This window comes from Rhinatrema bivittatum, chromosome 13 (genome assembly GCF_901001135.1).
Source record: "Rhinatrema bivittatum chromosome 13, aRhiBiv1.1, whole genome shotgun sequence".
Taxonomy (NCBI): domain Eukaryota; kingdom Metazoa; phylum Chordata; class Amphibia; order Gymnophiona; family Rhinatrematidae; genus Rhinatrema; species Rhinatrema bivittatum.
Window position 1 is genome coordinate 47,222,983 of NC_042627.1, and position 25,108 is coordinate 47,248,090.

General features: G+C 41.3%; 1 protein-coding gene across 4 annotated transcripts in view; it reads left to right on the forward strand.

The window, feature by feature from the left end:
- ZNF280D (zinc finger protein 280D) overlaps nt 1-25,108 on the forward strand; it is a 570,468-nt gene that overhangs the window by 441,651 nt on the left and 103,709 nt on the right. For 3 of the 4 annotated variants that reach the window (XM_029575754.1, XM_029575752.1, XM_029575753.1), the window contains 3 exons: nt 15,859-15,977; nt 16,278-16,314; nt 23,862-23,907. In XM_029575754.1, coding sequence (XP_029431614.1) covers nt 15,859-15,977; nt 16,278-16,314; nt 23,862-23,907 — 202 coding nt within the window. Of the gene's footprint in view, nt 1-15,858; nt 15,978-16,277; nt 16,315-19,927; nt 19,989-23,861; nt 23,908-25,108 lie in introns of all 4 variants that reach the window. The other variant, XR_003852490.1, reaches the window with a different exon arrangement.

The window sequence follows — 25,108 nt, forward strand, 5'->3', positions numbered from 1 at the left end:
AATAGAACAAGTCAGGAAATCCCCAATGAATATACATGAAATAAATTTGAATATATTGGAGGCTGTGCATGCACATCTGTTTCATACATATTTATTGTGAATATCCTGAAATTCAGGCCTGTTTATGGATTTAGAGGAGTGGAATTGACACTACTCCTGCAATAATGTAATACGTGAGACAGAATAATGTAAAACCCAGTAGACAGAAAAATCTGTAAAGTTGTGTTTTGTTGCATATTTAAAACCTTGGTTTCTTGGACTTAAATGCACATCAGGGAAAAGCTTACTCTGTATACATTTTGGTAAATATTTCAGGGTTCACATGAATATTTATTTATTTATTTATTTTTTGTTTTTTATATACCGATCTTCTTGCATTGGATGCAAATCAAACCAGTTTACAATGAAACAATAAACTTGCCTAAGAGCGTTACATGGAACGAAGAACATAGTACAAATAAGAGAGCTTGTGAGCATTACATAGAACTAAGAATATTTAAAAACATTTGGCAACAAGGTATTAAAAGTAAACTTCTTATACAAGATGTAAGCAAAAAAGCCATCAACGTTAAAACGAAATCAAGCGTATAATAGTCTCGATTGAGATGGAGAACGGGGGGGGGGGGAGTCAGAGGGCTGACGCGGGGAAGGGAACAGTGGAAAGTGGATGGGGGGAACAGTGGATCAGAATGTTGGAGTATGGGGGAGGGTTTAAGGGTGAATTAATAAAATATAAAACAAATCAAGGTTGTCGAGGGAAGTACATTGTGGGCCATCAAGGAAACGCTAGGCTGAAAAGCCATGTTTTCAGTTTTTTCTTGAATGAAATCTGGCAGGGGTCTTGTCTGAGTTCTGATGGGAGTGTGTTCCAATGAGTAGGACCTGCAGTGGATATTGCCCTATTACTTAGCGAGGTTTTGGTTTGAGGGACGCTTTTCTGATCGGTCTCGTGGATTTGTTGGTGCGTAGCTGATATGTAAGATCCATTGGGGCTGAGTTGTATAAGGATTTATGCATGATGGTCAGAACTTTTAGAGAATTCTGTATTTGATCGGTAGCCAGTGGAGGTTATAGAGGATAGGTGTAATGTGGTCTCTCTTATTAGAGTTAGTCAAGATCCTAGCTGCAGAGTTCTGTAGCATCTGTAGGGGCTTAATGGTGGTAGCTGGTAGACCGAGTAACAGAGAGTTACAGTAGTCAATTTTGGTAAGGAGATAGATTGTAGAACCAGGCGGAAATCTTGTGAGTGCAGAAGCGGTTTTAGCTTTTTCAGAACTTGTAATTTAAAGAAGCACTCTTTTGTCGTGTTGTTTACAAATCTTTTAAGGTTAAGCTGATTGTCGAGGAGCACGCCTAGGTCTCTTACGAAAGCCGAATTTTTGAGATTGTCCAGGATAGTTGAAGGGAGGTTGTAGAGAGAGTTGAAGTCTTTTTGTGGTTGACCAGTTATGGGTGAGGCTGCCTCTCTAGACATGGGGTAGTCTTCCTGGGAGATGATGAGGTATTCAGTCTTGTCTTTGTTGATGACTAAATTGAGTTTAGTGAGGAGAGCGCTGATTTCATGAAAGCAATTCTCCCAGAAGATTAAAGAATTTTGTAGGGATTTCTTAATCGGGATGAAAATTTGGATGTCATCAGAGTATACAAAGTGTTTGATTTTCAGCTTAGAAAGGAGGAGGCAGAGAGGTAGCAGATAAATGTTGAAAAGGGTTGGGGAGAGGGAAGAACCTTGTGGGACTCCCAGGTTTGAGCTGATTGACTGTGATTCTTTGTTATTGATTTTGACCTTGAATGATCTGTTGCTGAGAAATGAGCGGAACCACTCGAGGGCAGAGCCTGAGATACCAATATCAGCTAGTCTGTCGAGAAGGATTGAGTGGTTGACCGTATCAAAGGCCGCCGAGAGGTCGAGGAGAATAAGTAGGTGAGGTTGTCTTTTTTTCTGAGCTCAAGAGTATGGAGTCCATGAGAGAAATCAGAAGGGATTCTGTGTTTCGGGATTTACGAAATCCATATTGCGATGGAGCCAGAATCATGTGTTCTTCCAGGTAGTCTGTGAGTTGTTTATTAACTATTTTTTCAATGATCTTGGCAATGAAGGGTAAGTTGGCTATGGGACGGAAGTTGGATGGATCATCTGTGGACAAATTAGGTTTTTTTAGTAGAGGTTTCAGTATGGCTTGCTTGAGAGAATCGGGAACTTGACCTTGGGTTAATGAGCAGTTAATGATTTCTGCGATGGGTTTCGCTATGGTATTTGGTATTGAAATGAGAAGGTTTGATGGGATGGTGTCTAGTGGATGAGAAGAGGGTTTGAGTTTCTTTAGGATATTTGTAACTTCGAGAGAAGAGGTAGTCTTGAAGGATTCTAGCCTAGAGTTCTGATGTGATCTTGAGGTTTGCGAGATGGGGGTAAGTGGATTGGGGGTGGAAAACTGTTTGGTGAGATTTATAATTTTTTTCTCGAAGAAGGAGGCGAGTTCTGTGGCTTTGGAGAGAGCTTGATCGTCTGGAATGGAAGGAGGAGAGGGTTTGGTGAGGGCGGAGACGTATGAAAAAAGAGCTTTAGAGTCAAAGATGAAGTAGTGAATTTTTTTAGCGAAGAAGTCTTTCTTTGTTTTGAAGATGGTGTTCCTGTATTTGTTGAGTATGGATTTGTAGATTGCTTGAGTTGTGGTAGAGGGATTTCTGCGCCAGATATGTTCTTTGTTTCTGAGATCTGATTTGATGGCCTTCAGTTCAGGGGTGAACCAAGGTTTTCTGTTGTCCTGGGCCCTTGTGAAGCACCTTGGTGGTTAGTGGGCAGGTTTGGTCTGCGACTTTGTTGGTGATCGCATGCCAAGACGTGACGGCTGAGTTCACATCGGAGAGGTCGAGCTGTGGCAGTTCCTTATCAAGATGATTGGTTATGACTTCAGAGGAGCAGGGTTTCCTGAAGTGAATAGTGGTTTTGGGGAATGGAGGGGGAAGTGTGTCTGCTGTCTTAAGGACCATTGTGATGATTAGGTGGTCCGACCAGGGTATGGGTGTACAGGTTGGAGGAGATGAGAGAGAGATGCCTTCGTTCATGAAAATCAGATCCAACGTATGGCCTGCTTTGTGAGTTGGGTTGTCAACGATCTGTTTGAAGCCCATGTGCTTAAGTGAGGATAGGATAGATTCGCAGTTAGTGGAGCGTTTGTTCAAGACTACATGTAAATTAAAGTCTCCCATTATTAGTGCAGGGGAGTCATAGTTGATGTGTTTGGCAATATATTCTATGAAGGGAGATGGGTCGGCCTCTAAGTTTCCTGGTGGGGCATAGAAAAGGCATATTTGGAGCTGTTTGGATTTGAAGTATGCACATTCTAAGTTCGAAATTGAGTGGGATTGTTGAAGGGTTATCTTTAGGTGTTTCTTCGCTGCAAGAAGTAGTCCGCCTCCTCTTTTTTTTAAGTCTGGGGATTGAAAAAATATCGTAGGTTTGAGTGGGGAGTTGATTTATAAGTACTGAATCCATGGGTTTTAACCAGGTTTCTGTGATGGCCCAGATGTCTGGGTTGACCTCTGAGAGATAATCATTTAGAATGTGGGATTTTTTAGAGAGGGATTGGGCATTGAAGAGAGTCAGAGAGAATAGAGAGAGGCCTAGTAGTTGTGTGACTGGTGAAAGGATAATAGGGATTAGTCTCTTCTGTTGGATGAGCTGAATCTGTGAAGGTTTCTCTTTGTATCTGAGGTGTTTGCTGATGATAGGGATGGAAAGGAGTGCATTTTGAGAGAGAAGTGAACTCTTTAATGCCTTAACTCTTTAATGCCTTAAGATGCATGAAAGGCTTGGCAAGGCATTTGGGGGTTTAATATACTTAGAATACTTTAAATTATAACTTTGTAGGTCCCTTCTAGGATTGTAATCTGTGAATTCTGCTGCAAGTTCTCCTATATCTTGAATAATTTTGTTTCAGTATTTATCAAACAGCGTGGCGTTAAATGTTTAAAATGGCTTCAAAAGGATTCCTTAAGTGAAGAGTTCCACCTATGGAAAAAACGGACCAAGACCGTTATCTTGGAAAGTAAAATAAAGTATTTAATATAATTAATCCATATTGTTAGAAAACTGCCCAAACTGCTTGACTCTGGCCGAGTTTCGCCTTAACGGATACATCAGGGGCTTTAATAAACGATATATCTTATCTCAACGATTCAGTTATGCTTATTCCTCTTGAATAGCTCACATTCTTGTCCTTTTAACCATGTCCTTGATGTGCTGCTACCGCATCGCAGGAACTAAATTACACCCTATGTTACTACCCCTAAACAATTAGCTAGTTATTTATTTATTTATTTAGAAGAGTTTATATACCGGGGTATAGCAGTCTGCCTTCACTCCGGTTTACATTTTAAACAACATATTACAGGAGTAAACAAAAATAGGTAACATTAATACATAACAAATATTACATAGTACAAAACATCAACAGGTAACAGGCGCTGTACCAACTGGGATTGATTGGGAAATACAGTGTATAGGCGGGGAATTAGCGAGTGTGGGGGCACTACTTGCATTCGTCTTCGGAGTGTGGGCGGGCAGCTTAGTCGTCACCAGATGTGAAAGATTGCCTGAAGATCCAGGTCTTGAGCTCCTTTTTGAAAGATTTGGAGTCGTTACTTCAATTAGATGCAGCTCCAGCGCTGCTAACGACATCTATGGCGGGGGTGGAAGGGAAATAGATCGATATCTGGGGTGGAAGGGAAATAGAACAAAAAGTCACTTACAAGGGACAAGAGATACAGATAAGTATGGGGGAGAAAAAAAGAAAAAAGTGAAAGCTTGCTGGGCAGACTGGATGGACCGTTTGGTCTTCTTCTGCCATCATTTCTATGTTTCTATATATGTTATGATTTGCCAAAAGTCTTTTTTTTTTTTTTTTTCTTTTTTGATCTAAGAAAAAATTATCCGATGTCTGTCTATAATATGCAAAAAATCAACAAATTCAAAATAATGGTCTTGAACAGCTTCCAAAATCTGTCAATGATACCAGGAATGTCCGTCGAGCATTACTTACCTGTCATATGGCAACCCTTTTCAGCTATGGCATTCTTCATAGAAAAGCAAATCTTGACATAGATGTTTTGAACTAATCTCTCTCAGGAGATCTGCAACAAAGACTGAAGATATACTTAGACAAGCTTTTAAATAATCAACTCAAAAACTGCTGGCAGAATGCTAAATTATCACAATACCTTTCATCCAATAAAATTACTCTTATATATTTAAAGAGCTAAAAGTATGATGACTCGAGGTACACTGAAGTTTGTCAAAACTAAAAACTAGTATTTAAAGGAAAACTGTCCAGTCCATATTGGGGTAGATTTTAAAAGAAGCGCGATCAGCCTACTTTTGCTTGCGCATCAGACTCAAGCAAAAGTACGCTGGATTTTAGTAGATACGCGCGGAGCCGCGCGTATCCACTAAAATCCTGGATCGGCGCGCGCAAGGCTATCGATTTTGTATAGCCTGCGCGCGCCGAGCCGCGCTGCCTCCCCCCGTTCCCTCCAAGGCCGCTCCGAAATCGGAGCGGCCTCGGAGGGAACTTTCCTTTGCCCTCCCCTCACCTTACCCTCCCTTCCCCTACCTAACCCACCCCCCCGGCCCTGTCTACACCCCCCCCCTTACCTTTGTCGGGGGATTTACGCCTCCCGGAGGGAGACGTAAATCCCCGCGCACCAGCGGGCCTGCTTCGCGCCGGGCCGCGACCTGGGGGCGGGTACGGAGGGCGCAGCCACGCCCCCGGGCCGTAGCCACGCCCCCGTACCCGCCCCCAAAACGCTGCCGACGCCCCCGGAACGCCGCGACGACCGGGCCCGCCCCCGACACGCCCCCCTCCGAGAACCCCGGGACTTACGCGAGTCCCGGGGCTCTGCGCGCGCCGGGAGGCCTATGTAAAATAGGCTTCCCGGCGCGCAGGGCCCTGCTCGCGTAAATCCGCCCGGTTTTGGGCGGATTTACGCGAGCAGGGCTCTGAAAATCCGCCCCATTGTGATTAAGTCCCATAAGAACAATAGTCTGTAATTTAAAAATCCATTTCTTTTCTAACCATAGCAATGTTAAGTCCAAGTTCCCCCTTTGGATCAAAAGTGAAACAATGTCCAAAATTCCCCATCTTAAGGAAGTGCTGGAATGATGAAACGCCACACAATGCTGTACAATCATAGCTTCAATCCGCTGGTTATTTACACAACTTCAGTGTTCGATCATCCTTTGACGAAATATCTGAGATGTCTTCCCTAGAAGAAGTAATGAACAGGGGCATTGAAATACACTACTCCCATAGAATCACAATGAAAATCATGTTTTAAATAGATTGAATGTTGAGTCTGAAATATTAACAGTGAACTTGTTATTGCCTGATGACAAATCACACACCTTTTATCACATACCATAAAAACCAGTACCATGAGATGAAAAAACAGGTTTAGAGGCTGAAGAAGTTACATATGAGCATACTAAATAGTCGCTCAAAATTTTAGCCCATTTGTATGCAAATAATTGTGGTATCATGAAAATTGAATGATCGGCAAGAACTGGCCAGCATTCTAAAATCCGGTGTATAGTATTGGCTTGTGCTGAAAATGGAATTACACAAAGCATTCTCTGAGAAAGTTCTCTTCTGTGAGGTAAAAACAATAAATGCCAGTTTGCAAATAGACTCCCATTAGCATGTTTGAAAAAAGCATACAATCAGATATCCTCTGTCCAAAAGCTTAGATATCATGTGTTGTCCCTGATATTTATATTCTGACAATGATGAACACAATCTGTGAAGACAAAGTGTCCTGTTGATAAATTGTTTTAAATGAGCATGACAACTGTAAAAGCGAAGAAGTGTGTTGCAGTGTCAGTTTCTTGAAAATGGAAAACACAAACTATCCATTGATGAAGGTAATATTGATACCCAAAAAAGAAATCATACAAGAATCCACTTGATAAATGAATTGAAGATTCAAAATGAAACTGTTCAGCTAAGAAAAACACTTTTGATGAACTTCAACTGAATTTGTCCATAACAACAAATCCTATTAGACCTGTCTGCTGCTTTTGATACGGTAAACCACACAATTCTCATTGAACGCCTAACTGAAATAGGGTTAACTGACAAAACCCTACTCTGGTTCTCATCCTACTTATCCAACAGAACCTACCAAGTTACAACCAACAATGACCTCTCTGAAAAAATACAACTATACACAGGAGTCCCCCAAGGCTCTGACCTTTCCGCAACCCTCTTCAACATCTACCTACTCCCAATCTGCCAGCTCCTAGCCAGCTTTAACACAACACACTTTCTGTATGCAGATGACATCCAAATACTCATCCTGATTCAAAACTCCCTGGATGAAACATACAAGAAAACAGCGACCTATCTCACGACAATCAAACAATTGTTAACCAAATTGAAACTTGTAGTTGTTCTGAAACCGCTATCTGATGGGAGGAGCAATCAGATAGGAGTTAACAATCTGTAGTATTTAGGAGAGTTGTGGGTGGATCCTTGGACCAGTAGCAGTTGACCATGCCCCCGGGGGATACCCCAAGAGGGACTACCGGTCAGGCTCAGAGTATGGAGACAGACACACACTAGTTCTTTTATTAGAAGGGATACTGAACCACCAGAGGTGGCAGTAGTGAGCTGGAATGCCTGGCTGGGCTGTAGTCCCTCAGAAGCTGGAACAGCGATCCCTGGAGGCTGAGCTGTAGAGAAACTGAAATATAGTGAGTAGGCAGGGTAAGCAGAGTTCATGTACCGAACCAGATGGTAAGACTCACACAATGTCTCATAGAAGCCCAGGAGCTGGAAAGTATAGGCCCTCGAGGAGCGAGTACCTGGTTCCAGGGAAAGCTCTGAGAGAGCGATGGTAACTCACAGATGTAGTAGGCAGTGCTGACTTCCAGGCAGAAGTGAATTCTAAGAAGTCCAGGAACATGTGCCCTCGAGGAGCGAGTACGGTTCCAGACTGCAATCTACAAAGTAAGAAAGAGAGTGAGGCCCCCGAGGAGTGGGTACCCCTGGTTAGTCCGAGGAGGCAGAGTAGCGTAGATAGAACAAATCAATATCCTTGCTAACTCGATGTGTTAGCAAATTCTAAGACCTCAAATATCCGTCGCAGGTGATGTCATCTTCGGGGGACGCTCCCGAGGTTCGCGCCATCGCCAGTACTTCAGTCGGGGCCGTGCCACGCGCGCGCCCCTAGGCCTCCAGGAAACATGGTCAGCAGCGTGGAGCCGGTTCGAGGACGCCGGAGGACCTCGGCAGAGAAACGCCACGGCAGCCAATCTTCCCGTGGGCGAAGAGGGAGGCGCCAAAGAGGTGAGGAGGGCGGAGAGAGGGCATCGCGAACCGACGGACACAACAGTAATAAACATCGAAAAAACAGAGATAATAATTCTTGACAGAAAAACTAAACCAACACTCCCACCGCCCCTAATTATAAAGAATCAAATAACCACAATCTCCCCAATCTCACATGCACGCAATCTTGGAGTCATCATAGACAGCGAACTCTCATTAAAAAATCACATCACAACAAAAATAAAAGGATACCTAAAACTACTAACCCTGAGACGCATAAAACCCTTCCTAACCCAAGAGGACTTCAGAACAGTATTACAACTTCTGATTCTCTCCATACTAGACTACTGCAACTCTCTACTACTCGGTCTATGTCTATCCACATCTGTCCCCTCCAGATTCTACAAAACTCAGCAGCCAGACTACTCACCGGAACCAAAAAACACGAGCACATAACCCCAATTCTTACATCCCTACACTGGCTTCAAATCAAATACCGAATCAACTACAAAATATTAACCATTGTACACAAACACATACATGAAGAACGAAACGACTGGCTGAACCTGAGAAACGACTGGAAACCTGAGATCAGCTAATAAAGCACTCCTAACCATCCCCTCAGTCAGGACAGCGAGACTAACCCAAGTAAGATAAAGGGCTCTATCCTTAGCAGGTCCCACACTCTGGAACACTATGCCACTAGAGATCAGATTACAAAGAGACTTCAAAACCTTTAAAAAAATTTTTAAAAACCTGGCTTTTTAAACAAGCTTTCTACAAAGAGAGCAGAAAATAGAAAGAATGCAGGCACAGGCAGAAGATCACCAGCACACAGCAATGTACTCAACACGTGTGTTGCAAAAGTTTATTTGTTTATCTCACAGTTAACTTTATAGAATTACACAGAGAATGGGAATTATACCTGTAAATAAGTAACTTACATATATATATGGCCAAGACTACCTCACTCTACAAATAAGTTGTATTATAACATGATGTAACCGAACCGTTTGGCACTTGTTAGGATGTACCACTATACATTGATATATAACTTAATGATGGTATAGAAAAATAAATAAAAATAAAATAAATAAGCGAAGCGATTAAACCATACAAACCACAAAAAAAAACCTCCACTCTGCCGACATAGGACTCCTGGCAATCTCCCTCCCTCCCCACCGAGCCACACAACTGACATCAGTATATGAACACGCTATCTCCCTCGCAAGCCCCCAACTATGGAATACACTACTGACTGAACTAAGACTACAACCTAGCCAAACACCATTCAAAAAAGAACTGAAAACATGGCTGTTCACCAAAGCCTACCAAAATGCACACTGCCACTAACCTACCCCACACCACTCTGAAAGTTCACAAACACCCATGCTACTTGCTAAACCCATAAGCGAAATCTTGCTATATACTGATAACTTGGTTATCCTTAACTATTTAACGTTATACTATATTTCCTACTATTTCCTACTAACTGTTTTTCTATATATAGACCTTTGTTACCTTTTAAAACAAATTTAGCATTAGAATGTACTTACTATGAAAAATTGCTAACCATGTTAACAAAATATTAGAATTGTAAACCGTTGTGATGGCAATACAGAACGACGGTATATAAAACTCTACAATAATAATAATATATTGTTACCATAATAAAAAAAGTGTTTGGGATCATCAGTCAAAAATTGTTTTTCAAATTTAACCACATACAAGTTTGTGATGTATGGGGCCATTGCGGCACCCATCGCAGTAACTTTAACTTGTAGAAAAAAATTGTTCTAAAACAAAAAATATTTCTGAGTGAGCAGTAAATGAAGCAGCTGACAAAAAATTGGTAGGTATCCGTGGGTTAATCCATAAAGCCAAAGTTTCACAGATAATTTCCAGTGTCTGATTTTGAGGGATATTGGTGTAAAGAGACGAGATATCAGCTGTCACTAAAAGTAATTGCAATGATAAATTGCTTATTTTTTGTAAATCCATTATGTGACTAGAATCTTTTACAAATAATGGCACTAAGGGAACAAAAGGATTTAAACACTCAACCAAAAGAATAGAAAAAGGTTCCAATACCAACCTCTTCAAGGAAATAATTTGGGTGTCTTGGAGGATTCAACAAATTTTTATAAAGTTTCAGCAAACAAATCACAGGGACCACTGGATGATCAACCATCAAAAAGTCACATTCTTTCATAGTTAGAAATTGGTGATCATATGTTGATGGTAACCCATTCACAAATGATTTTTTGTAAATGCACCATAGGATCATGATCCAAAGGTAAATTAAATGAGATATTTAATTGAGATTGAATTTCTCTGTAATATTTCTTTATCTTGTAAAAAAAAAACTAGCGCACCACCCTTGTCAGCTGATATATATATTTTTTTTTAAAATTTATATTTTATTTCGTTTTCAAATAATATAACAAAGACAAGCTTGTAAGGAAATACAGAAACCCATAAACATGGAATTAACATAAGATTATACATCCACATGTATTCTAATACATGCAATTAAGGTAATTTAAATGCTTTACATTGGAAATGAGAGGGGGAGGAAAATAATGAGAAAACAAAGGAGAACAAATGGAAATCTATACCACATTTTACTGCTGAATAGGCCTCAATTCACTAAATATCCCTTAATACACATAGTTACTGTCTCAGTTGCTCGGGCATGAAAAAAATATAGGTATTACCCATATACTTTATAATACATTTGCATGGAAATCTTAAGAGGAAAATTGCCCCTTTGGCCAAAACCTCAGGGCGCATATTTATAAACATTCTCTTCCGCTGTTGGGTAGCCCTAGAAAGATCTGGGTAGACCCTAACTGTGGCTCCCATAAAGGGAGTGTTAATGTTTTGAAAATAAGCTTTCATCATTTTAACTCTTTCTGGTTCAGTGAAGAAGGTTACAAAAAGAACTGCCCTCTCTATAACCTCCATATTTGAATTTTCTAGCTACTCCATTAGATTTTCTAAGTCAACCCTGTTATCACCTTGAGGTAATTGAGAAACCACTCCTTTAACAGGTAAAAATACAACTTTCTTAAGAGAAGGTAGCAATTCTACAGGGATCTTTAGAATCTCAGTCATATATCTTTTAAAGGTCACCAATGCAGGTTCTCCCATCACGTTTGGAAAATTCACCACTCTTATGTTCATATGTCGCAAATCATTCTCAATCGATTCAATTCTTCTCTGAGATGTTATTCGGTCTTTCAGAAGAGAAATATTTAAATCTTGGACCTGTTTTACTTTAACTGAAATCTCTTGAATAGCCGTAGTATGTTCAGAAAATTTTTCTTTCTGTTCCTTCTCCACCACATCCAACCTTTTAACCATATTCCCCATCTGTTGAGACTGTTCTCTGAGGGTCCGGGCATTAACCATCATTAGGTCCCATAAGGACTCTAATGTTATCTCCGCTGGCTTCGTAAACTCCCAGGGCACAGGAATATCAGTTCCTATCTCCTCCCGTCGGGCCTCCCGCCCAATGTTCCCGGTGAGTCCATTCCCGTACCGGGGTTTCTCCTTTCTGGGATTTCCCACACATCCTCCAGTGGGGGTTGGTCAGATACTCCTGTCCCAGCTCCTAAAATGCTGGGGGTTCCTCCATCTTGCACTTGTTCGATCAAACTTGGGTCAACAGGTGCAATACCACCAGCATCAACAAGGGGAGAGCTGCATAGCGGACCTAGGGGATCCGGGGGGGGCTCATTTCGCCTGGTGAGAGTCTTGCTCCTCTCGAGACTTCCGCAGCGGCGTTTGGCTCCCTCGTCTGAGCGCCTAAGGTCACGAAGTCAGTTATCACACGCTGTCCTGAAAAGCAAGATAGGTCAGGAGGATACACCCTAACCTTGCCCTTCCTCTTGTGAGGCATTTCGTCAAAATTTTTAGAAGGAAAAGGCTTTTTAGGAAATGTAAATGCAGAGCAGTGCGACTCAGCGTCCTACAGCAGCGGCCATCTTGACTCCTCCCCCTTGTCAGCTGATTTTATCACAATATCAGGATTGGTTTGGAGAGGTAAAAATCACATGCCACTCAGCTGAAAAAAAATTAGAAAAATTGTTCTTATATAATAAGACAAAAAAGAAAAAGCAATTTCATTTACCATCCTGCAAAAGGCAGAGATTGAAGCATCAGTCTGTCCAGGAGGTACCCAAGTAGAAACCAGGAATACCATAGAACTATCTTCCATCATAATGCCATCTGTATCATCCTGGACACCACTATCTGGTGCAGAAGTCTGTGACGTAATCACAAGTGTAATGAGCAATTAAAAATGTTTTAAAGTTGCTCCAGTTTGAAAAAAATTACCATTGTTGGAAGGACAAAAAGATAAACCTTTATATAATAACTAAGTCTGCAAATAGTTATTATATAGTAATTTTTTTAGTTAATTGTACAGATGAAATATTAATAACTGGACTTTGTGTTGACTCCATTGTCTGGTGCATGGTCATCCACGACTCGAATCGTTACATATCATGGATTCCATAGTTTGCCCCCTCTGTTTGCACGACGTCAGACATTGATCTAAAAAAGAATCAGCGTTAGTATGGGTGGACACTTGTTTCTCCCTCTGAGTCATCTGAACTATTTGCAAAAGTCACACTTTTTTAGTTTATTTTCCACTTGGTTATACATCCAAGGATAAACAAAACCTTTAAGATAATCGGTCTTGGCCTTAAATTTTTGAAATTTTACACGCTTCAAATCAGCCCAAACTGCATGCGTTCTTGCTGCTAAATAAGGCTTGTATCACTGTTTGAACTTTCAAAGTTTGCAAAGAGTTAATGTCTTTTTTTTTTTTCAATTTAATATTAGATTTGGACTGACCAATGATAAGAATCATTAGATCTAATGAGCATTTGTTAAGAAAATTATTCCATTTAGTCACAATCTCCAGTATTTCTGTAAACAAACGAGGTTCCTTTGAGATCTTCAATTCACTTATCAAGTAAATTCTCGTATGATATCTTTTTTGGATATTACCTTCATCAATGAACAAGTTGTGTTTTCCATTTTCAAGAAACCAACAAATCACAACGTTTCTTCACTTTGACAGTTCTCTTCCTCCTCCTCCTCCTCATTTGAAATTTAATTTACCAACAGGATTGTTTCTCCATCTATGCAGATTGTCTTCATCATTGTCAAAATATAAATATCAGGCACAACACATATCTAAGTTTATGGACAGAGGATATCTATTAGCATGTTTGAAAAAAAGCATACAAATGCAGTTTATTTGCAAACTGGGATTTATTGCTTTTATCTCACATGCTTTGTGTAACTCTATTTTTAGCAGAAGCCAGTACTATACGCCGGATTATTTTAGAATGCTGGCCAGTTATTGCTGATCATTCAGTTTTAACGACCCCTTCATTATTCATATACAAATGGGCTAAAAATTTAAGCGACTATTTAGTACACTCATATGTGACTTCAGATGCAATTTCTGCAGCCTATAAACCTGTTTTTCCATCTCATGGCACTGGTTTTATAGTATGCGATAAAATGTGTGTGGCTTGTCATCAGGCAAGAACGGGTTCATCGTTAATATTTCAGAATCAATGTTCAATCTATTTAAAACACAGTTTTCATTGTTATTCTATGGGGGTAGTGTATTTCATTCAGTGCCTCTGTTAATTACTGTATATAGGGAAGACGTGGATGTTTCGTCAAAGGGTGATCAAACATTGCCGTTGTGTAAATAACCAGCGGATTGAGGCTACGATTGTAGAGCATTGTATGGAGATTCACCATTCCAGCACTTCCTTAAGATGGGGAATTTTGAACATTGTATCACCTTTGATCCTAAGGGGAAACTTGGACTTAACATTACAATGGTTAGAACAGAAATAGATTTTTAAATTAGACTATTGTTCTTAAGGGTCTTAATCACAATGTGGACTGGACTGTTTTTCAGTTTTGTCAAACTTCATTGTACCTCAGGTCATCATACTTTTGGCTCTTTAAATATATACAGTGATTTTATTGGATGAATGCTATCGTGATTATTTCAGCATCCTGCCAGCATTTGAGTTCATTATTTAAAAGGTCATCTAAATACATGTGTCAGTCTTTTTTCAGGAAGATTTGTTCAAAACATCGATGTTCTAGACTTGCTTCTCTATTTATTTATTTATTTATTTATTTATCTATCATTTTTTTTATATACCGCAGTTCTAGCAACAATGTTGCTAATCACTTCGGTTTACAAGTAATTTTGGGATGACATAACATATGTGTGTCTTACAGAGAACAGGAAGTATGAACTGGGATTCTTCTCTATGAAGAATGCCACAGCTGAAAAGAGTTGCCATATGACAGATAAGTAATGCTTGACTGACATTTCTGGTATCATTGAGAGATTTTGGTAGCTGTTTGAGGATTATTTGTTGATGTTTTGCACACAGACATTGGACATGTGTTTGATAGAAGCAAAAAGAAAAGATTTTAGGCAAATGATGACTTGGTTGAAGTTCTTCACTTAAGAAATCCTTTGTGAAGCTCCTTATCATTTTAAACATTTACAAAATATTTGTTGTTTGAGAGTTTTTGCATGTTACAATTCAATCCTACATTTTTTTTATTGTGATTTTTTTTTTATTGTGATTCATATAAATTATGGGGCGGATTTTAAAACGAGTGCGAATAGCCTACTTTTGTTTGCGCTCCAGGCGCAAACAAAAGTACGCTGGATTTTAGTAGATACGCGCGGAGCCGCACGTATCCGCTAAAATCCTGGATCGGCGCGCGCAAGGCTATCGATTTCGTATAGCCGGCGCGCGCCGAGCCGCGCAGCCTACCCCCGTTCCCTCCAAGGCCGCTCCGAAATCGGAGCGGCCTCGGAGGGAACTTTCCTTTGCCCTCCCCTCACCTTCCCCTCCCTTCCCCTACCTAACCCACCCGCCCGGCCCTGTCTAAACCCCCCCCTTACCTTTGTTGGGGGATTTACGCCTCCCAGAGGGAGGCGTAAATCCCCGCGCGCCAGCGGGCCTCCTGCGCGCCGGGCCGCGACCTGGGGGCGGGTACGGAGGGCGCGGCCACGCCCCCGGACCGCCCCGGGCCGTAGCCACGCCCCGTACCCGCCCCCAAAACGCTGCCGACACGCCCCCGAAACGCCGCGACGACCGGGCCCGCCCCCGACACGCCCCCCTCGGAGAACCCCGGGACTTACGCGAGTCCCGGGGCTCTGCGCGCGCCGGGAGGCCTATGTAAAATAGGCTTCCCGGCGCGCAGGGCCCTGCTCGCGTAAATCCGCCCGGTTTTGGGCGGATTTACGCGAGCAGGGCTCTGAAAATCCGCCCCTATATACTTAGAAGCTGAACCTAGTCAATATCTATGAAATGCTTGTCAATGTATCCAAATGCAGTAGTTAGATTTATTGATCACATGCATAGCTCTTTACAGTGTTTTAAGGACCCTATTTAAATGCATCAACATACATTGCCCTTCAGTTTGTAATCTATCCTGTTGACTTGCATTCTTTTGTTTCCAGGGGTATGACACTAGTGTGTCTTAATTGCGATTTCCTAACTGATGCTTCTGGACTGGATGCTATGGCCAAGCACCTGAGCAAAAGCCAGTCTCACAGCTGTCAAGTTGTCTTAGAAAATGGTAAGAGAATTTGTGATGCTTTGAATTTTTGTTCCATTACATCTTTTTTTTTTTTTTAATTTATAATTTTATTGAAAATACAGTACATGTACAAAAAGTAACCAAATAACAATACCATGGAAAAAACAACCAAGAGTACCATTACATCTTATCTCTGATCCATGCTACTACTTTTTGTGTTAGATGCATAGTGTACAGTTTGACATATTTTAACATTATTTCATGAGATTATAATTGAAGCATATTTTTTTTGAAGTAGATCACATTTTTCTTTTTTTTTTTCTTTTCTTTAAATTCCAGTTTCATTTTCCTCAACTGTTGGAGAAACCATATCTGAGTAAGTTGTTCTTTATTTTGTGACATAGTGTGAAAGGGATGGAAAGGAGTAATAATCCATTATGTCCCATGGGTACAACTACTTAAACATTTGTGTTTGGGTTGCATTAAAGCTCTCAATTGAACAACACTACCTTCTGTTCTCTGTAAAAATAATTATCTTAGAACAAGCAGGATGATAGTCCTCACAGATGAGTGATATCATCAGATGGAGCCCGGCACGTAAAACTTTTGTCAAAGTTTCTAGAATTTTGACTGGCACACTGAGCATGCCACTATCCGCATGTCCACACGGGTCCCCTTTCAAGTCTCTTTTTTCCCACGGTGTTAGTTGCCTTGCAGATTGGAGCTCTGCTCTTACTGGAATTTTTTCTTCAAACTTTTCCTGTTTTTCAACGTCTGGTCCCTCTTCTCCAGTTGGTGTACCTTCTACAGCGTGGTAGGTTTATTTTTACCTACTTTGCAGTCGATTCCCGGCGTATTGCTCCTCGGTGGCTATAGGCCATTGACCGCTTGCTGGCTGTTTTTCATGGCATTGTCCGTTTTTCGGCGGTGCCCCCAGTGCCCGCGGACCATGTCTATTACTGATCCGCATGAGGTTTGCATCCTCTGTCTGGGGGCATCACATGACATCCAAGGGTTTCAGCTGTGTGATCAGATAACCCCGAAGGGCCATTGTGCTCAGCTGGATAAGATGGAGAAACTGTTCGGTTCCAAGAAGTCTACTCTATCCACGCCAGCATCAGAGATGTCAACACTTAGGGGCCGAGGTGAATCGCTTGATACCCTGTCCCAATCCACAACCCTTGGCAGGTTCGTCCAGGGAAAGAGGGACCAGCAATAGGCCATCTCCGCACTCTTGAAGACATTTGGATCTTCAACTTCCTCAGCGCCGGGGAAAGACTGGGCTGAGCATCGCAAGCACAGACTGTGCAAGGCTCTGGGAACCGGTGCGGCAGTGGCGGTTGTCGTGCTGCCACCAAAGCGACCCCATGGTGAGGAGGCTTCATCCCCTGACAGACCCGGAAGTTCCAGGTATTCCCCACAGATATCGGTGCCAGGCACCGAGCCTCTTGGGTCTCTGATAACGCCTCATCCTTCTCCATCAGTCCTAGCTTCACCAGACTTCCAGAAGGAGTTAGACCTCGGGCTACAGAGTGCAGTGCTCCGAGCCCTGTAGGGCATCGAACCATCCCTGGCACCAGCTCCCATACTGGTCTTGGGACCTGCACCATCTCTGTTGGCACCCCTGCTAGAGCATCTGGACATCCTTCTCTGTGTCCTTCCAACGCAACCAGTGCCCGGGGGACCCTCGGTTCCCCAATGGCCATGATGGCCCCTCCGGAGCGATTCCCATTATTGGGTTCTCCGAGGAGGAAGATTTGTTGCAGCCACCAGCACCGTCTGGTCCATTGGTCCCGCAACCAGAGTTCCCCAAGCCCGTACCTGGGGTATCGGGAACCTTGTTACCATCGGTGCCTTTGCTGGCCTCAAGGCCACCACTGCCCTCAGTGCCGAGACTGAGGAATATGGACAGGACCCACCCAAGCAGCCCCCCCCCCCCCAGGTACCTTAGCAAGAAGGAGGGCTCATATGACCCCTGGAGAGATAATACCTCGGAGTCATCTTCTGAGGACTCCAGTGATCTCCTATCGGAACCTTTGCCACCAGATGAAAGGCATAGGTCTCCCCCCGAAGATCTCTCCTTTGCTGGTTTCATCTGTGCCATGGCTGAAGCCATCTCCTCCAACAGGACCAGGGGACCATGATTCTCATGGCCCCATACTGGCCCAGACAAGTCTGGTTCCCACTTCTTCGTGACCTGTCGGTCAGAGAGGCTATCAGTCTGGGGACTGCGCCGGATTGGGGCAGACTGCGCCATCCAAACCTCAAGAGTGTTAGCCTTAACGGCCTGGATGTTGAGCGCCTAGTCCTGCAGCACCTCGACTTATCTGACGATGTGTCTCAGGTGCTGGTAGCTTCCAGGAAATCTTATCAACTGAAGTGGAGGAGGTTTTCTGTCTGGTGTGAGGGTCATGGCTTAGATCTATTCACCTGCCCCACTCTGAGGTTGTTGGACTGTTTGTGGCACCTCTCCGAGGCTTGGCTGAAAACCACCTCAGTCAGGGTTCACTTGAGCGCTGTCGGCGCTTACCATCAGGGCGTTGCTGGCACGCCCATCTCTGTGCAGCCCATAGTGGGATGCTTTATGCGGGGCCTGCTTCAACCGAAGGCCCCCACCCCCACCTAGGGTCCATTGTTCAGGTTCAGGCTGTCTCCCTTAGTTACCACAGCACCGCAGTTATTTTTGTGCCCGTTGGCACTCTGGTGCATATTGGTCATGATTGTCATCGGGCGCAGCCTGTACCTTGGTATTCACCCATCTGTGAGGATTACTATCCTGCTTGTCCTAGGAGAAAGCAGATTTGCTTACCTGTAACAGGTGTTCTCCTAGGACAGCAGGATGTTAGTCCTCAGGAAACCCACCCGCCACCCCACAGAGTTGGGTTCTCCTGTGTTTTATTTTATTTTTTAGCTCATTAATTCTATTTTACAAGACTGAAGGGGGACCCTGATGGGCATGCTCAGTGAGCCAGTCAAAGTTCTAGAAACTTTGACAAAAGTTTTCTGTGCCAGACTCCATCTGATGATGTCACCCATTTGTGAGGACTAAAATCCTGCTGTCCTAGGAGAACACCTGTTACAGGTAAGCAACTCTGTTAATTTGCAGTATCTGGGAGAGTAAGAGAAGATGGTAGAGTAGGAATTAATTTCCATTAAAGGCTTTGAGAAAATGCCAGTACTGGCCCACAGCATCTCCATGCAACTTCTCAGCCACCATTTGAATGCTGAGTTCAGTGGCAAGTTTTACAAACCCATGTGATCACTTAACTAGAGCTTTTAGTTTTAGCAGTCTATTCTTCAAAAGGTAGCCATAGAAAAATGCTTATTTTCTGTAATCCCCTCAGCTTCCCTGCTCACAAAAATTATTTTTGGAACATTGAGAAACTGCTGTTTTAAGGTGTAAACAAGAATGCTTTTATTTCATTCCATTTCTAGCCTTTCTTTCCAAAGAATGACCAAGTGAATAAATGCATTAAGAGATTTAGTATAACCCATAACAGTGCAGTGTAGAGAGAGGTTTACTGTACAGCTTATAAATTATATATCTCTCTGATTCTACCAAAGAGGCCAGTTCTCAAAGCTTGAAATTGTCATTTCAACACAGACAACACAGCCCTCTGGGTGAAATGCTTCTCAAGGTGGTATTTAGTTTTATAACATGAGGCACTTCTAAGTTCTTGTTTTGGTGATGTGGGGCTTGGCACATACCAAGAGAGTTCCCATTGCTTTCCTAAGCAGTTGCAGAAGTTATGAATGACCTGCATGCTCTTGCGTAAGGTAGATGACACCCAGAAACCATTCTTACAAAAAAAAGAAAATAATTTTTAATATCACTGTAATATCTCCAGAGGCATTTTAACTTGGCTTTTTGAGTCTGTGAGGTTGAAATGGTTCTTGAAGATGAGCTTTTTTTGTGCATTTCTCAGAATAGTATCTGTGTGCCTTACATGAATTATTGTTAAAATATCTTCTTTATACCCTTTGCATAGAGATCGTTAAAGCAGTGAAGCTGAGCCAAGCAATAGGGGAATGCTACTTCATCTTTTATTGGTATTGCTGCCCATGATTAAATACTTTGGAGAATTCCAAATCCCTGCCCTAAAAATGGTTTGAAAGTGCCATTTATTGTATGTGATACTTGAACTTGAAGCCTTGCTCTGTTTTAATCCATTACTGTTAATTAGTTTTGTTATTACAGTACAAATGTAGCATATGTGGTCTGAGTCCCTTTAACTTATTTGTCATGCTTTGATTTGTAAATCAAGATTGCAACTAATACATATGTAATGCTGTGAGTGGTCATAGCTAGTATGTAGCATGACAGTCCTTATTAGATGTAATCTTTACAATGTTCAACTGAGATTGCACAAAATTTGTTGGCTGATACTTCAGCAGTGAGGTTAAGCAATGCATCTCTTCTGATGCCAGTGGTCTCTTTATTTTATCATGAAGTTGAAATCAATACGACTGCTTATGCTAAGTGAACCTTGTAGAAGCAGGCGTGAAGCCTTGCTAAGGTCATGAATCATTTAATTCATGTTTAATAGCATTTCAAGCCAGGTGTGGTAGCATATAGCACAGTACTTCAGCAGAATAAAACTGACCTTAGTGCAGCATCAACAAAGAAGATACAGTCACCAGCAGCTTATAAGCAAAAGGCCTTTGAAAGGTCAGATTTATATTAAAACTGATGACTTTACAAGGTTTTATAGAAGACATGTACTTCTGCTGTTTTTGCAGTAGCATTTTTCTAAATAAACACAGAAAATCAATCATGGTGATAATTGTGATAAGCTGTTTAATGTGTTTTTAGACATCAATACATTTAAATTTATGGTAGCTCTGAAGTAAAAGTATCTCTAGTGAAGGCTTATAGTGGTTATCTTTTGAAAAGAGAGTTGAAGGTCGACACTACTGCATTATTTAAAAACTGAGCAAGCAAGTGTAATAAAAGCTGCTTGCATTTCTTCTTTGTATGTATTAGTGTCTAGTGAAGAAATTCTAAATATGATTTAGGTTTAAGTTTTCTGGTGCAGGAGTATTTAAAAAAAAATTGTCTACATTCCATATCTTTCTAGTCCATACTGAATTTTGAAGGACATGTGAAAATGGGCATAAGTACTGTGTACACCATAACATTTTGTATCATTTAATTTATATTGCTTCATGCAGTTCTTTTTCAGCCTACTTCTATAAACTGCAGTTCATATGCTGCAGTATCTCTGCCTCCAAATTTCTGTTCCTGGCTTTTTATGTTTAGATTGCAATGTATGGTGGACATTTGATTGTGGTTTCTCTTACATATAATTTGGAGGGGTTTTTTTTTCCTAATTTCATATATTTTTTCCAGTTTGTCGCTTAAAAATATAAAGGATAAGTGGAAGGCAATAGCAATATGGTAGCATCAAATTAAAATTACTTTTCATCTTGTAAAATTGTGTAACACTTTAATATGCACAGACCCATCTTGATTAACAAGTATATGTGATACGTATTGACTTCAGTATAAGTTCACTGAAGTGACAGTATTTTTATTAGGCTTGCACTAAAAGATTTTGTTTGTTTGTTTAGAAATGTTACTGTAAATGAGCACTAATCATATATAGAAGGTGATGATTTTTGAAACTGCATCTTCTTACTAAAGTTAATCCTTTTTGTATTTTTGATATAGTACTGTATTTGTGGGAACTTGAATTTCCATGTTACTGCAGATATGAAATTCTACAGCAACATGACTACAGCTCCTATATAAGCAGCTGCATTCCTGCAATGACAACATAAGCCCAAGTCCCACTATTGCAGTACTAAAAAAACCAAAAAGACTGATAAAATTGTCATTTGTTTCAAATAAACACATCTTCCTATAGAGAGTGATTTTTTGCAGTTCCTTACAGAAGAATGTACAGGTTCTTGTTTAATCTGTCTTTAATTGGCAATTGTGAGAGAGACTGCAAGAAAATATAAAGCTCATTTACAGGATGCCCCCTTAATTGAAGCACAAAACTTGTGTGTGTTAAGTCATTCATGGGATGAATGCTTATGATGATTGGTACCTTTGGCACAATGTTGGGAGAAGGTTCTCTGTCCTGAGAGAGAAAAACTGTACATTTATACACCCATACAACTAAGAAGCGCAGAATGAAGCTCCTCCTCTCACCTTACAACTTGATATAGCGCTTCCTTTTGCCAGGACTCTATAGTATGAAGCTATTTCTCTTCGTAGTTACTCTCTATCAGGCCGATACAGAAAAATGCGCAGGAGAGCCGGCGAGCGCAGGCCACTCTCCTGGGCGCGCGATTCAGGAGGGTGGCCTATGCAAATTAGGAGTGGCGGCTGTCAGCTGGTTTGACAGCCTACGCTCAATTTTGCTGGCGTCTGTTCTCAAACTCGCTGACAGCCACGGGTTCGGAAAACAGAAGCTGGCATAATTGAGCGTCCGTCTTCTGGGCTGCGGGCCAATTTAAACTTTTTTTTTTTTTTTTTTTTGGATTTTTTTTTATTTTTGGGGCCTTCAACTTAATATCGCTATAATATTAAGTCGGAGGGTATACAGAAAAGCAGTTTTTTTTCTGCTTTTCTGTACACTTCCCCGGCGCCGGCAGAAATTAACGCCAGCCTTTGGGCAGGCATTAATTTTTTAAAGTAAAATGTGCGGCTTTGCTGCACATTTTGCTTTCTGGATCATGCGGAAATAACTAATAGGGCCATCAACATGCATTTGCATGTTGCGGGCGCTATTAGTTTCCGGGGGGGGGTTGGCTGCGCGTTTTCGACGTGCTATTACCCCTTACTAAAAATACGCGGCCAAACCAGAGCGCACTGTACTGTATCGGCCCGTGTGAGATTTAGCATTGTCTTGAGCTGCTGCTGCTTTATCATGTTGCTTTGCCAAGAATTGGAATAGCCTGTGCCCAATTCTTACTCAATCTGCTGTTGCCAGACCATAGAAGCTGTGCTGGACTAGGCTTTCTCCTGCCTTGCCATAATGCAGAGTGACTCACTTGCTGTTTTCATGAACCACCCTCTTCGAAAACTCAGTGCAAACCTGACTTGCTTCTCTTAACCTCTCTCCTGATAGGAGTTAGTGCAGCCCCTTTCCTCTTCTTTTTTCAAACCAGCTACCAGGAATTAGCACATCTGGATCCACTCCTTCCTTCCTCGTTTATTGCGACTTGAAACAGCCTGAAATTGTTTATCTTGCATTCCCTTTCACACATCAGGATTCAGTAGGCCTTGAGCCACTGTATTTGTATACAACCACCACCGCCACTTCCTGCTTGAATTTAGCACACTCTTCCTCCTCTTTGATTCCCCTTTTATTCTACAAGCGCAGCCTGATTGACATTTGTCTCATATTCACTCTTGTGTCACAATTCAAAGGTGGCAATAGGATTAGAAATGTAAAGTAAAACTGATATTTCAGTGGACAAATATTGAATTCAGACAATTTTATGTCGCCAGTAGCATCTGTGGTAAACAGGTTCTCTGCATCTTAGCTGGATTCTGTGTTTGAAAGTATTAAATTAAATATTGAGCATAGGAAATGTGTTAGGTTAATTGCATGGCCATATGCAATTACAGCCACATGATTACAGTTCTCTTAAATTCATAGAAATAGAATTTTTACAGGATGCACATATGTTCAAAGATTTTTATCACTGATGTTTAGTTAAATGGTTGAGAAAATGGGCATTTGATTAAAAATGTGTGTGCAGATACTTGCTAAAATGTTAATGAATAAATTCACTATATTGACGTAAAATACAATTCATGTAAAATTTAGATAATTTTATATTTTAATGTTAAAAAAAAGTATGGTTAATATTTCCTTATGTTTATATAAAATGTTTCTTCTTCCACCCCTATTAAAATATTACTTGTATATTTAAAAAGTCCAACATCAATTCATTTTCCTCAACTAGGTCAAAGCATGAACCTTCTGTTGGGGATAGAGAAGAGAATTCCAAGGTAATATTTTATTTTGCATTACAAACAGATTTTATAGCTCAGATATTTGAACCAATTTTTTGTTTCATCCCATTTTCTACCATGGTGGTTGCTGCTATCCTTCCCCAGACAGCGTCACTTGAGGGCTAGTGGGCTGTTCCTATGGCTCTACTAGTGACCGTCAAAGGTCAGCACAGTAAAAGCAGCCATTTTCCCTCCCTTTCTCCTGGGCTTAATGAGCGCTGACAGAGGATCTAAACCTGGATCCCCTTCCCACCCCTATTATAGCACACAGCATTGCAGCTTGAATCACAAGAGTTGTCCCATCTGAACTCTGTTTAAATCTCCAGAAATGTAAGCATGCATGGATTGTACCTGAGAGGTTTATTTAGTATGGGAAGTAGGGATGTACTTTAGTTTTGAAATAGGAAATGTCATTTACATTTCCTGTTTTGTTTTTCTTTTGCTTTGAAAACAAACTGAACAAAATTTTATTCATTTTGTTAAAAAAGGTAAGAAAAACAAATGAAAATTTATTTTGAAGCCACTATGTAACTGTTTTATTTTGAATGTAACTCTGCAAACCATCCCAAGCCATTTTTTGTAGGGTGTGCTTTATAAAATGTTTAAACAAATAAATGAACTGCATTTAAAAAACAAAAAAGCACGCCACCATGTCTGGTACCACCTCTGTCCCCCCCCCCCAGTTTTTACTCCATTGAGGCTCTGCAGGAGGATCTTTAGTCACTCCTGCCCCACAGCTCTGGCTTTTCAAAATGATCACCAATCAACCCAAGGCTAGTGTAAACATAATAGTCAAATATATCAAGACCCACAAACACATACAGTGGAGTTTATATGTAGCAGGCCTTATTACCGGTCCAAAAGTCAATGGCCTTCAATTGCCTTACATTTAATCCTTGGTGTAGTCCATTAGCTCCACAGTTTTTTGTTTTGTTTTGTTTTTTTGTTTGTTTTTTTATGCAAGTAGAAACAACTTATCTTTATTGATATTCAGCACAACTGCATCATGGCTAGGCGAACCCCAACATTGTCCGTGTTTCAAAACTAATTTTCTGCATCAGCGGGTATTTGCTGAGTCCTTTTCAGTGCAAGCAATATAAATAAAACGTGCATCTATGAATCACTATACCCCCTCCAACACTTAATAAGACCCTTTATCATATTGTTTACACTTCTGGTTTACTGCGTTCCTATGCCT